Genomic DNA, 12301 nt, shown 5'->3' on the forward strand with positions numbered 1-12301 from the left:
CATTGATTGATTACCGATGTTCTGTCGGTAGTGATGCGGAAGCAGGACGATCATGTTAAAATACTGAAGAGAATCAACTTCATATATAGAACAAGAGGAGGATTTTGAGGAAGTCAAAAAGCGGGTAAAACAAATGATGCACAATGTGAAATGCCTACGCAAGAGTGTACGCATGATCAAGTTGCATTTCTCACCATTATACTAACAGACTACACACGACTACAATAAAGGAGCTTCTTAAATCAATCTATGAGTAACCGTCGCACACGTGTATTTTGTCAATTGCTTTTTCAAATTGTGACCTGTCATTGTGCAAAGATTGTAATTATTATAATTATTAGTCAATATCGTAAGTGCGCACTCCTGCACAGGTCGGCAGCTTCGGCTGTTTCCGCCCCTAGAGGCCCTGTTCGGCAGTGCTCGGCTGACGCACGGCGTAGGGCGTGATTGCGCGGCCCCTCCCCCTCCAGTCGATCTGGAAAAAGAAAAAAAAACTTTTTTTGTAGCGAAGGAATCAACAGCCGCCATCTTGTCGCGGCTCGGAGTCGGGATTTCAGGACAGCATTATTTTTTATTCAGAACCAGCGCTTCGGAACCGAGGCCGAACGGGTCCACTCCGCCGAAAACCCGCCGCTGAGGCACTTTTGAGGGGATTTCGTGCGAAAGAGCGGGGATTGGGGCGGTTTTCGTCGGCTAGAAACCCCCCTCTATATCCGATTTCCCCTTCAGAGAGCGCCGCTGCTCCTGTGTCTCCGTCCCCGGCCGGATCGCGTACCGGCAGCCGCTGGCCGAGACGCGGCGGCGGAGGGGCGACATCCGACCCGCAAATCGTCTCGTTTGAGCCGTGCGTGGCGGCCGGGGCAGGACGGGGGTGCGAGGCGATTAGATTGACGTCAGAAAAAGGGGGTATTTAAAGATGCGGGTTTAGTCGCTGGCGGGGCGAGAAAACCACCACAGCCCCCCGAGGGGTCCCTCCGGATCATTTTTTCTCGCTATTTTCCCGGGGAAGAGGAGCTAATTTCCCGGGGGGCGCGTACAGTCGGCGATAATGTGGGTGTTGGGAGGCGGGCTGTCATGGGGGGAGCGGCGCTGGCGGAGCGGGGCGCTGTTGCTGCGCTGCTGAGCCCGAGAGCCGGAGCCAGCCCGAGGGCTTCTCTCTGCTGGGGGGGGTCTGTTTCCTCCTCCTCCCGGTGTCTTTCTGTTTAAAACGCATCTACACACCCTCCTGATCGCCACCATGGCGGAAAACATGCTGGACGTCGGACCTCCGAACCCCAAGCGGCAGAAGCTCAACTCACCTGCCCTGTCCGCCTCCGACGGCCCAGGTAAGCGAGGCCCGCCGGGGCGCCGGTCTGTGGCGGGGACGCATGCAACTTTCTGTGGGTTTAGCGCTGTTTGTGGATCTGGGAGTTACTTTGTCCCGAGCGGCGCCCCCCGTGTGGCGGCTCTGTCAGGTGCGGGGGCCGGTTGACAGGGCGCCGGATTTGCGGAGAGGCGTGGTGTGAAGTGCGTGCAGATGCGGGGGGCTGCGCTGCTGCGCTGCTGCGGTGCTCGGGCTGTGTCGGGCTGTGTCGCGGTGTGTGACGGCCTTCGCATGGCCCTGTCTGGTGACAGGCGCGGTGTGCAGGCAGTCGAGCTGCAGTTTGCAGGGGAGACGCGTTTCTGCTCGGCATGGATACACGGGCAGTGCCGCTCATTGCAGCCGGAGGTTTTGTAATGATCTGTATGAGTGTGATCCGCTGAGCGCTGCAGCACTGTGCCCTGGCCACAGCCTCCGAGCTGCCGGGCGGTGTCTGATCTGCACTCGGTGCGTCTGCTCGCTTCTGCCTGGACACCGTGCATTGGACCAGGGGCAGCGCAAGGCATCTGCCCTGCAGAAAAGTGACCGGAGGCGAGGCTCAGCCTGCGTCCGGACACCAGGGCATCGAGCCGGTGCTGTGGGACGCGTCCATGCGGGTCGTCATTTAAAGACCCTGGCAGTAGATGTGAAGTTTGCTCTTCGCAGGGAGCCTGTGTGTCGGTGTTTTGCAGCCCGGCTTAGTATCAGTGCAAGTCAGTGGAGAAGGGCCCCAGGTGGGGGGGCTTTATTGCAGGACGGAGAAAATGAATGTGTGCAGCAGCTCCAGGCGAGGCTCGCAGCGATGCCAGCCAGTAGTGTGAATTGACTGCGGATGTCGGTGCAGCTTGGACAGCGGCTTTCACCAGCCCGTCTTCCGACGTGCGGACCGGGGTCTCCTCCGCGGCGGGGGGCGCTTCGTGTCGGTCCGGGTGCGTGTGTAACAGGAAACATTCAAAGTGAAAGGTAGCATCTGTGTCGGCCAATAAAGACACGGATAGCGTCTCAAAAGGCCCCGATACAAACTGAACTTTCCCTCAATGCCCGTTTACTCTGGGAGAGGAGCATGGCAGATGGGCACTTTAAATAAACAGTGGTCAGTAGGACTCAATGCACATTCATGTCCGGGTATTTGTACTCCCTGCCCCAGCTCCACGGAATTGAGATGTGCGAGTTTAACTGAGCTCTGTCCCGAACCTTAATTCCTGTTAGGTCAATGGCAAACATCATTGGAATTGCAGTTGAAAAAGTGGGATTGAGCCCTGATGTCTGCTCACCTCACAGTCTGTGGAAGTTGTCAATGTCGTCACAGATCTGTGCAGCAGGCACTGCTGCTGTGTGACTGACTGCAGATAATTCCTGTTTTACACCACAAGCTGCTTGCAGACAAAACCAATCAAAATGCAGGGTTTTTGAATTTAATGCCAAAGAGAAAAGCTGTATTTTATTTTGTGACTGACAGTCAATCCCACAGATGGCCTTAAAGCTGCACATTCGTATTTAAACTGGCCACTGTGAGAAGGTAGTAGCTAATAGTGCGATGTGCTTAGGGAACCAACTTTGCAGAAGTTTGTGTGAGAAAGGAGATGCATGTGGACTGAGTTAGAAGGGAAGTTGACTGTATAAATCCCCGCGCATCCACACGCAGTTGTTGTGGTGCACAAAATGTGAAGGGAAAACGTTTCAGCAATAGTGGAGATGCAGTATCTGACCGACACTGGGATTGTTGTTGTTGTTGTCCAAGATTGTCCCAAGTCATGATCTGGAAATGGAAGATGGTTTTCTGCTGTGCCTGTCTGGGGACCAGAGCATGTAATATGTATGCAAGCAGGCTCTCTGATCACACAGTCAAACTTCACACATCTCTGCAAAAACATAAATATTGTTCCTATATAAAACATCCCCTGAGGCACCCAGGTTGTGTGTGATGTGCTCAGTGTCAGCGGAGGAATAGTCAGGCGTGAACTTAATTTGTGTAATTGTACTTAATGCACAGGCTCTAGTGCTGCCACGTTCGACTCAGAAAATGGTTGAATAGTCTGTCTTTATATTTTCAATTATTCGCATAATTAATATATATCATTTAAACTTGTTTAATTGGTATACTCATCCTAGCCTCACTTTATCAATGCCATAATTAAAACCTTTACATTATGTTTCAAAATACAGACTCAGAATGAGTTTTTAAACCTCAGAATAGGATCTATTTTTAAAAAGCATTTGACAACCAAAAAATCCCAGTGCCTTGTTTCGAGCATCTCAAGTTCTGTGCAAAAACATCAGCATGTCCACATAAAATATAAAGTGCGAAACCATTCAATATAATGCAAGACATTAAAAAAAATATCCTATAAGTAAAACTATTTTATTTAGTTGTATAAAAACATGCTTACAGATGGTTTATTATTATGAATGTGTGTTTATTTTAAATGCTGTAAGATTGAACTGGTTCTTTTGTGAAAAGGCCACTCCTTCTAGCAAAGTAAACAAGTGTTTAATGGGCTTTTGAACTCATTCCAGACTGTGGAGCGTATTTCAGGTTTGTTTAATGAAGAGTAACTTGTTGCTTGTTCACCTTCCACCATCTTGAAAATCTGGTGAATTCTTTATTTTGTTCAGTTTATTATTCAGGTATTCGAATACTATGAATCGTTGCAGCACTAATCGTCTCCATTGGAGCAGGCATCGTAGTTCATCTGCTGGGAGTCCGCTTCGACAGTCCTGACCGGAGATGGAGTTGTATTGGCTTGTGTTGGTTTTTGTTTCAGAGAATACTACCTGACATTTAAATTCTCAACCGTTGGAAACAGACCAACGGAGTGAGCGGACACGACTTAAATTTTATTTGAATGATGCACAGGTGTGTTGACCATGTTATGAGGAGATGACCGTAAATGTATGCTCACCAGTTGCACGTTTCCCTTGTTTGCTCATTGCCAGTTGCTGTGGAGTGTGATTTGCCTTTGCTCCGATGCACCGACACTGGGGAATAGGAGACACGTCTGCTCAGACCGTGCTATCAGGCCGATTGCTGCGCTGCGCCCCTGCTAATCCAGGAGCCGTATTGGCTAGAGGTGGACATTGTTCTTACTGATACTGTGCTGTCCCGAAGGCATATTGCTCCCTAGGCTGATCGCAGTCCTGCCAGGTTCTGGTGGGCCCCAGTCCAGTCCTGCCGTGAGGAATCCTGGTCACGATCTGTAGATAGCTTGCCCCGTGTTTGAGCCTGCGATCTCCACGATGTAAACACCCCTGCCAAACAGATACTCTGACTGAACGGGGGACAGAACCGTCAGATACTCGGCACTGAGGAGGTGCTGGCTGTGGAACTGGGTTTATATGTGACGTGTCTCCCTTTCTCACTGTCCCATAGAGAGCCACTTCTTTCAACGATTCTCCTACGATTAACCTAGTAAACATGTGTATGTTAATCACTAATGATATTTTGAGATTGGGGACTGTGTAACAGCTTTTAATGTGTTACTACAGTTAAACGATCAAGAAACATCTGCATGAAGCAGTCCAGACTGACAGAAAACACAGCTGGCGTAGAGCTGCAACCTGCAACACATGCTTGCTTTAATCATGGAACGAGGGTTTTAAGCTCTTGGTTTTGGTTCTGGTTCAGGTGTGTGTGTATGTGTGTGTATATATATATATATATATATATATATATATATATATATATATATATATATATATATATATATATATATAATGTGTCCCTGCATTGTTTGCGATTTTATGAAAATTTGTGTCATTTGGATTAGGGCTTCCCCCAGTTTCTGTTGCATCCCTTTTTTCCCCCTATTTCATCTCATAACTTAATTATGAGAAGTTAATTATACACTTCAGTTATGACCTGATGTTTGCAACAGCTGGCAGTGTGTGATCCTACATCTTATGAGAAACTGATTTTGTTCCAAGACCTCTGAGCTCATGTTGGAGGTGTCACGCTGTCGAGGACGGCCTGTTCTCCTCCTGTTTGTTTTGCAAGCCGTGGAGCTCGAGTTCTCGGTGACGGATTACTTATTCGGCCACAAATGGCAAAAACTCCTTGTGGCTCTGTTTTGATGGTAAAGCTGCCTACAGTGTTGATTCCCTTATACTCTGAGCCAGGGTTCTCTCTGGGCCAGGAAATGAGGTTAGTACACACAAAAAATAAATACAAAGTAAAGGCATGAAGGGATGATTTGATTGTGTGATATAGTGCTTGTGCAGACTGCTTGTTAAGTTTGTTTCGGGGGATACTAAATGTTATGTGTCGAGATGAGCCGAGTGGCAGAGCACAGCATGTTTCTGTCGAGCACACCCCTCCCTTGCTCAGCTTAGATTTCTTGTTGTAGTAAGTGATACCCAGATTGAAAAGATCTCATCCTCTTGAAAGTACAGAATTGAATCCAGCGAGGTCTACAGCCTTCAGAGGGCTCTGTGTGATTTAAACAGCTTCCCCAACTCTCCAAACTTCAGGCTCCTCATAAAACTTGGTTTACAGCCCATTACAGTACTTAAAGCGCCGGGTTATCCACTAAGCCTGCGTTTTTAGGGAGGACACAAGGGATTAGTGAAATGGGTAAAAACTCCCTGAGATCCATATAATAGCATTTCTGGAATATTCACTTACCTTGAAAGTAGATCTGCGATTGTTTTCCTGGAATGTTTGACGGCTAAGAAAAGTGGCTTTCTCCACGTTCTTCCTCCGTGTCCGTACATTACATCCACACAAATAATATCCTGATGTTCGCATTCCAGTTCTGCTTCGAAACAGCTGTTTTGCTGCAGCGCTGAATGGCCACAAGCTGCTTTCTCGTTGTTGAATGCGTAGGCCTGGTGTGTTTCATTTATCCCTTTATTTTGTGCAGCACACAATCGGTGCACTGCAGCATGTGCATCCTGATCTCTCTCAACCAGGCGCTGGGTTCTCAGGGATTTTAATTGAACCTGTCCCTCGAGACCAGAGGCTTTGTGGCAATGGCCTGTTACAGGTGGCTAAGATTATACAGAAGCGTTTGAAGTTTGAATGCAGTTATCAGCAGCTAATCAGTGATGGCAGAGGTAAAAGCAGAGCCTCTCTTTTGGAGTGGTGTGGATGTGGGGAAAATTGGGTCTATCAGAGAGGCGTCTGTTCTCATCCGTGCCAGGCGAAGAGCCGGAGGTGGAGCATAGTGGCGTAAAAGGCCACTGTTGTGTGTAGTGGTTGCGTAGTGAAGCACCATAATGATTGATGTCAAGAGAATGAGATGTCACTGGGGAGGGAGGGAGCTGAAAGCCGTTTAATAAAATGTGTGAATATATATATAGAGTGCTCCCCCCCCATCCAAGTACCACTAATGTTTCTCTCTTGTCAGTGGGGAGCTTTGAATACAGGAAAATCCATAGTCTTTAACTTGAATAATGATAACCAGAAACCCAGATTTAATGCGCTCTCTCTCACACTGGATGTCTTGGTTTTGGTTCCTGCCTCTGCGCTCTCTCCATCGAGAAGAACTTGCTTCATGTCACTCATTGAAGCTGAAGTTGTCTAGTGGAGAGTGTATCTCCTGCTGTTGGCAAAGCTTCTTCACTTTAGGACTTGTGTTTTAAGGATAGACCGAGATGGCAAGCAGCCAGGCTGGTGCTCGTTTGATGACAATGATTTTACCATTTTAACTCTCACCTAGGACAGTCAAGATCACCGATTTGGAAAAACCTCACAGAGTCCCTATTCTCGTTACCCTTGCAGAACGCCATGGACGAATGCCCCCTCTGTTGCCTTGTGTGAGAACAGGACACCTAAAGGGTTTGGTTTGTCTGAGTTTGTTGGTGGAAGATGTGGCTCAGCCAGCTCTCCCGCTGTGAACAAGCATCGTCCCTTCTGAAAACGAGCCATTGCCTCCCCAGGGGAACTACGCACCAGCGCTAAACGCCAGCACGGGTTCCTCCGGGGATCGAGGGTCACAGTGATGCGCTGGCGTCCGTCCTCCTTTCACTTCATTTATTTGTTTTGGAAACCAACTCTTTTTTTAAACTGCTCCCGAACTCTGTGGGAGGAGACGCCAATTGCATGTGCATTATACATCAACTGATACGTAAAGATGAAAGATGATTAAACCTTGTGACCCTTTTTACATGGTTTGCTGATGGTAGGATCATTCTTGTGTACAGGGGCTTACAGAAATATTTAAATGTTGCAGCAGTCAGTGTTTAACAACATTAATCTCCTGCTTGGTGTGCACGATAACTGACTTGTTTCCTGAAAATAAAGCACTGCGAATATGAATGCAGTGTGGTTGCAGAGTAAAATGTATCGCTAGCGGGACTGGAGTGCGAGCTACAAGGAAAGAAAAGCTCAATTTCATTTTTGCTTGTATAGCCTTAGGGGGCTTATGGATACATTTAGACTTGCATGCAAAAATAATACAATCAGCAGTGATACCTGAAGTGTTACATAAGACACCATTCATAAAACTGTCATCTGCCACCACAGACACTCGCATATTATTCATCATTCACAGGCATTAACATCTAATTGAAAAAGCTCTTCGCTTTGTTTTTCGTAAGAAATATCACTGCATTGGCAAGAGTGTATGGAATGCATTGGGGATGTATATATTCCTCTCTTTATTTCTTAAAATATTATTGGCTTGTGCAAATCCTATTAAATTGCAAGCTGTGGGATCCATCCTGTGTTTTGCGCTGAGATTTGTATCAGATGAACCACTCAGACCATTGAAAGTGAAATCCCAGCACTGCAGTTCAGTGTGAGAATCCTCCTCTTATTCCCGGCTCTGTTTGGGCTCGGTGTGCTTAATGAGTCGTTAAGCTCTTGAACTCGTGTGGAAAATATATATACATATTTTTTTGCTCATAGTCTTGACGCCAGTTTCTATAAAACAATCTTTACTTATGAATAGGGATTTGAAATTGGCAAACCGAATGCAGCTCAGTTTGTACAGAACCTCAGTGTCTGTATTACTCCCTGAAGTCCTCCTCATCCTCAATGCTCTTCTCTTAACCCCTCTCTGTTTGACATGTGCAAATACTGGGATTTGTGGCGTCTCTGCCTTTCAAAACACACATCTCTGTTTTCCAAGTTGCAGGGTGGTTTATTCAGGAGATGGTGGACGGGTTAGTGCTGTTTTTGTGAAATGAGCGACGGAATACGGCGGCTTCAGCGGTGTTGAAAGGCAAATGCATGACTTTCTTATTCCTGTATCATTTTTCCCATATTCCGACAACATGGATTTGAAACTCTTAAACCCGCTCATTGTGAGACTACAAGAAGCCTTGACCAGACCATAAAACATCTTGACGTTATTCGTCTTTAGTGATGCCAGACTGCATTTCTTCTGTTTTTTCTGCTCTCTCCATCCCCTGCTTAACACGGCTTGCTTTACGTAACCTGTACAACACGGCTTTGAAGTTCAAGGAGGGACATTTTCCTGCACACACTCAGACGTTTGGGAAAGCTAAATCACAGATGCCAGGATAGACAAAACAATGTTTTGCTTGGGTATAGAACGTTACACCAGGAAATTCCAAGAGCAGTGCTGCAGGCGGACTTTTTTCCACCCTGCTTTTTGAAGATAACGTCATGTTTAACGGGCAATGCTGTTCTTGCGCTGACTATCGGCTGGAGCAAGCTACCCTGCCCCCAATTACACTGCCTGAATTTGGGAAGTTTATAAACCAGCTTGGGTCGTCTTCAGCTGACCTGAAGCTGTCACAAGTTTCAGACTACTTGAGAGTTGGCTCAGAGCCCCTCAAGGTGGATGTCGTGCAAGCACTGGGCAACACCCAAGTGAGATTATCAGCAGCTCATTTGCAAAAAAAAAAGGATCAGACAACGATAACAAACCAGCGTGACTCCCATAGTTAAACCGTCACCACAGGGATTGTGCTTTTTAAAACAATGATTCACTGCATTAAGGAGCTGTCATGAAATCAACCCATTTCAACCGGGCTTAAGCAATCGAGGTGTAAAAACTTTGTGCCAAAAAAAACATACATTAATTGTCTATAGCTAATTCTGTGCTCCAATTACCTTGTTCCTAAAGCTCGTGTCTCTAAATACAATAGAATAAAATAAATGCGAGCCCTTGAGAGAGAAGCTGCCCAAAAACCTAACGACCCATGTGGAGCACCTCGTATACACCCAGCCAAGAGTCAATGGCAGCTCTGTGTAGAACAAGAAAAATACTTTTAAAAGCCTAGACTAGATTGGACTAGTTTAAAAAACAAACAAATAAACATTCATAATGACCCAAGAGAAAATGCAAAGAAATAAATAAATAAAAAAAAGAGCCTTTTTTTTTTTTATGACAAAAGTCCTCCCATAGATTTAACACTTAAGATTGAATGTGAAAGATATTAATAACTTGGTCTAAAATGGCACGGTGATACTGAAGTGTCAAGATTACCAAACATTAAATCATCCCTGGGGGGGAATCGCCGATCGGTGGTCAGATGAAACGGTTGCGCTGTGCTGTGATAGTGGCTCCACGGTGCTGGGAAGATCATGGATTGTGCTGCCGGCCGTACGTCTGCGCCTTTAAGATAGCTGCTGAAATTGACTCTCCTTCTGTTTGGGTTTGGTTTAAATGACACCAAGTGTGGGGCCATTCATTAATGTGACAGACCGCAAACACCACCCCCCACCCTGCTGCAGCCATCTGTCCTGGGATTGTTTTTTCTCTCTTGCCAAAGAATGAAAGCCTGACTGTGGCTGTGATCTCTAGATGCTGCTGGCCTAAGGTGTAATGGTTAATACGGAGCACGGCCAGGCCGTGGCATTCAGTCACGTGTCTTTACCCCGTCACTGAGTGTGTATGTGTGTGCGCGTACTAAGACATCGAAGGTGTTGGTAACTGCTTACTTTCTGATTTGCATGTTTTCTTATGCATGCTGTGAACAAGTAACCCTCAGGATTGGTTTAGTGTGAGTATAGATTGTAAGCAGTTCTTTTTAGTTAGTTAGTATTTGCTCTTCTCTAGAAATAAGGTCAGAAATTATGCCTTAGCATTTGAAGAGAGGCATTCAATTGAAAGATATAGATTCTCCTTCATGTATCTTGTAGTTATTCATAAATATTATGAATTGGTCAACAGCAAGGTATTGCCATTTTAGCATGTGGTATATATTTTGTATTCACGAGGAATAAAAACGCACTCTTTTATACAGATTTAATAACTGCACATACCACTCTATTAAAGACTATTGGGGCTGTGAAACCTGACCTGGATTGGATTGAACAAATGAGGTGTAAATTGTCTCCTGAATATGTACTGAAAGAGACTGCACTCTCTGCTTCACGGGGCTTCACAGGAGGTAGATGACCAGAGCAGTAGTGCAGCTCCTTCTTCATGTGTCTGCGGCAGAGTGACTGGGCTGCCTAACACCCTGCGCGTGGCTGCTCACCCCGGGGTGCTGCGTTGTCACCGTCCGTCACCCTGCAGCTCGTGGACTCCTTCAGAGCTCGTCTGTATTGCCTCCGCTATTTGCACAGAGCCGCGCAAGCCTTTTCGCCCAATTTGGTCTGAAACTGAGACGTTCCTGGCCATTGGATGTGGCCGAGAGCCGAGGTCACGGATGCGATTAACTTCTGGGGCGCACCGCGGGTCGTCTTTGTGTTTGACGTCGTGTTTACCATTCAGGCTGTGTGGGATCAATACAATAAGCGCTGCTGGAACGTCTGTATTTGCAGTGATACTGAAGGTGTGTAGCGAGTGCGGTATTTTATGTACAGGAAAGTGTGCCGACGACGTGACTGAGCGAAGGTTTTTATTGGGGGATGATGGCGGTCGGGGATCCAGTTTACTTGCGTTTGTTTTTCTAGGTTGGTTTATGAAAATGACCATGGGCATCCGTCTTGTGACTTTTATCTCTGCTTTGACTATTCAGTGCAGGTCATGCTCTGTGAAAAACAGTTGCCACATTCCTGTACACAAATATCAGGAGGCATGGAAACGACAACTCGATTTTCACGGGTTTAGTGACATTCACGGAAATGGGGCTTTACAATCGTTCTTCTGCCTTTTATTGCCAAGCTATCTTTTGCATTCACAATTTTTTTGGGGGCGTTTGTGATGTTAGCATTTTCTATTGAAAGCCTTGCTTTTACTTTTGATTGTACTACAACAACCACATAATTCTTGATGTGATGCGTAACCCTGAATGCTTCTGTGTGGTGTTAGTGTTGGAAACCCTCCCCCCCCCCCCCCCATACACACACACAGTCAGCTGTTCAGATTCTTTTTTTTTTATGCATGATATATTTTAATGTAATATATATTTGTTTTGCCATCTTGATTCTTAACATGTAGTTTCAAGGTTGTGTAACTGAAGTAGTGTTAAATAATGCCAGAACCCCAGAGAAATAATCTCAATTTCGGAATACGCGGCACGCACTTGCTTGTCATTGCGTTCTGTCCTGCTGTGACTGTTGCATTGAAAGGGTTAAACTGGATTCCTCCCCTGTTGCGGTCAGCCCAGGCCACAGAGAGAACACTGATCGCACGCGGTGTTGGCCTTTTCACATGTTTCACACTGCCCTCGTACAGCGGCCGTCTCGGAGGCTTTGATCCTCGGGGAACGGTCTGCTCTTCTGCAGCTCAGCTGTGATCTTTTGATCTGTAGCGATTAATAGTTCCTCTTGCTCTGCTTGGTCCTGGCCATGTCCCCAGCCCCGTTTTCTTCCCCTCACTTTCTCAAACTTCAGAGCCCATTGTGGCATCCTGGGAAATGACCAGTTGCGTTTCGGCATTCACAACGGTTGTCTCTGTCCGCTTGAGGCCGGCAGTTGAGTTTTTTGACGTACTGAGGTGGAACGGCGGGAGAGGGTTTGTTCCCGTGTCCTGATGATACTTCCGTGTGGAGCGCCGTGCGTGCGAGGGCTGCTGGAAGACTGTGCAGACGGCTGCTGTGTGCAGAATGCATGGCCCTGTGCGGCCGGAGGGGGCTGGGGGTCTGGGCTCCAGCAGCTGACTG

At 46.8% G+C, this 12301-nt stretch overlaps 1 protein-coding gene across 3 annotated transcripts in view; it reads left to right on the forward strand.

Annotated features, from left to right (window-relative positions):
- The first annotated feature begins 517 nt into the window (after positions 1-517).
- Positions 518-12301, forward strand: part of crebbpa (CREB binding lysine acetyltransferase a) — a 39590-nt gene continuing 27806 nt past the window's right edge. For 2 of the 3 annotated variants that reach the window (XM_066689857.1, XM_066689856.1), the window contains exon 1: positions 518-1325. In XM_066689857.1, coding sequence (XP_066545954.1) covers positions 1238-1325 — 88 coding nt within the window. In that variant the 5' untranslated portion in view covers positions 518-1237. The remainder of the gene's footprint in view (positions 1326-12301) is intronic. The other variant, XM_066689855.1, reaches the window with a different exon arrangement.

The sequence above is a fragment of the Amia ocellicauda genome, chromosome 17 (genome assembly GCF_036373705.1).
Source record: "Amia ocellicauda isolate fAmiCal2 chromosome 17, fAmiCal2.hap1, whole genome shotgun sequence".
Classification (NCBI taxonomy): domain Eukaryota; kingdom Metazoa; phylum Chordata; class Actinopteri; order Amiiformes; family Amiidae; genus Amia; species Amia ocellicauda.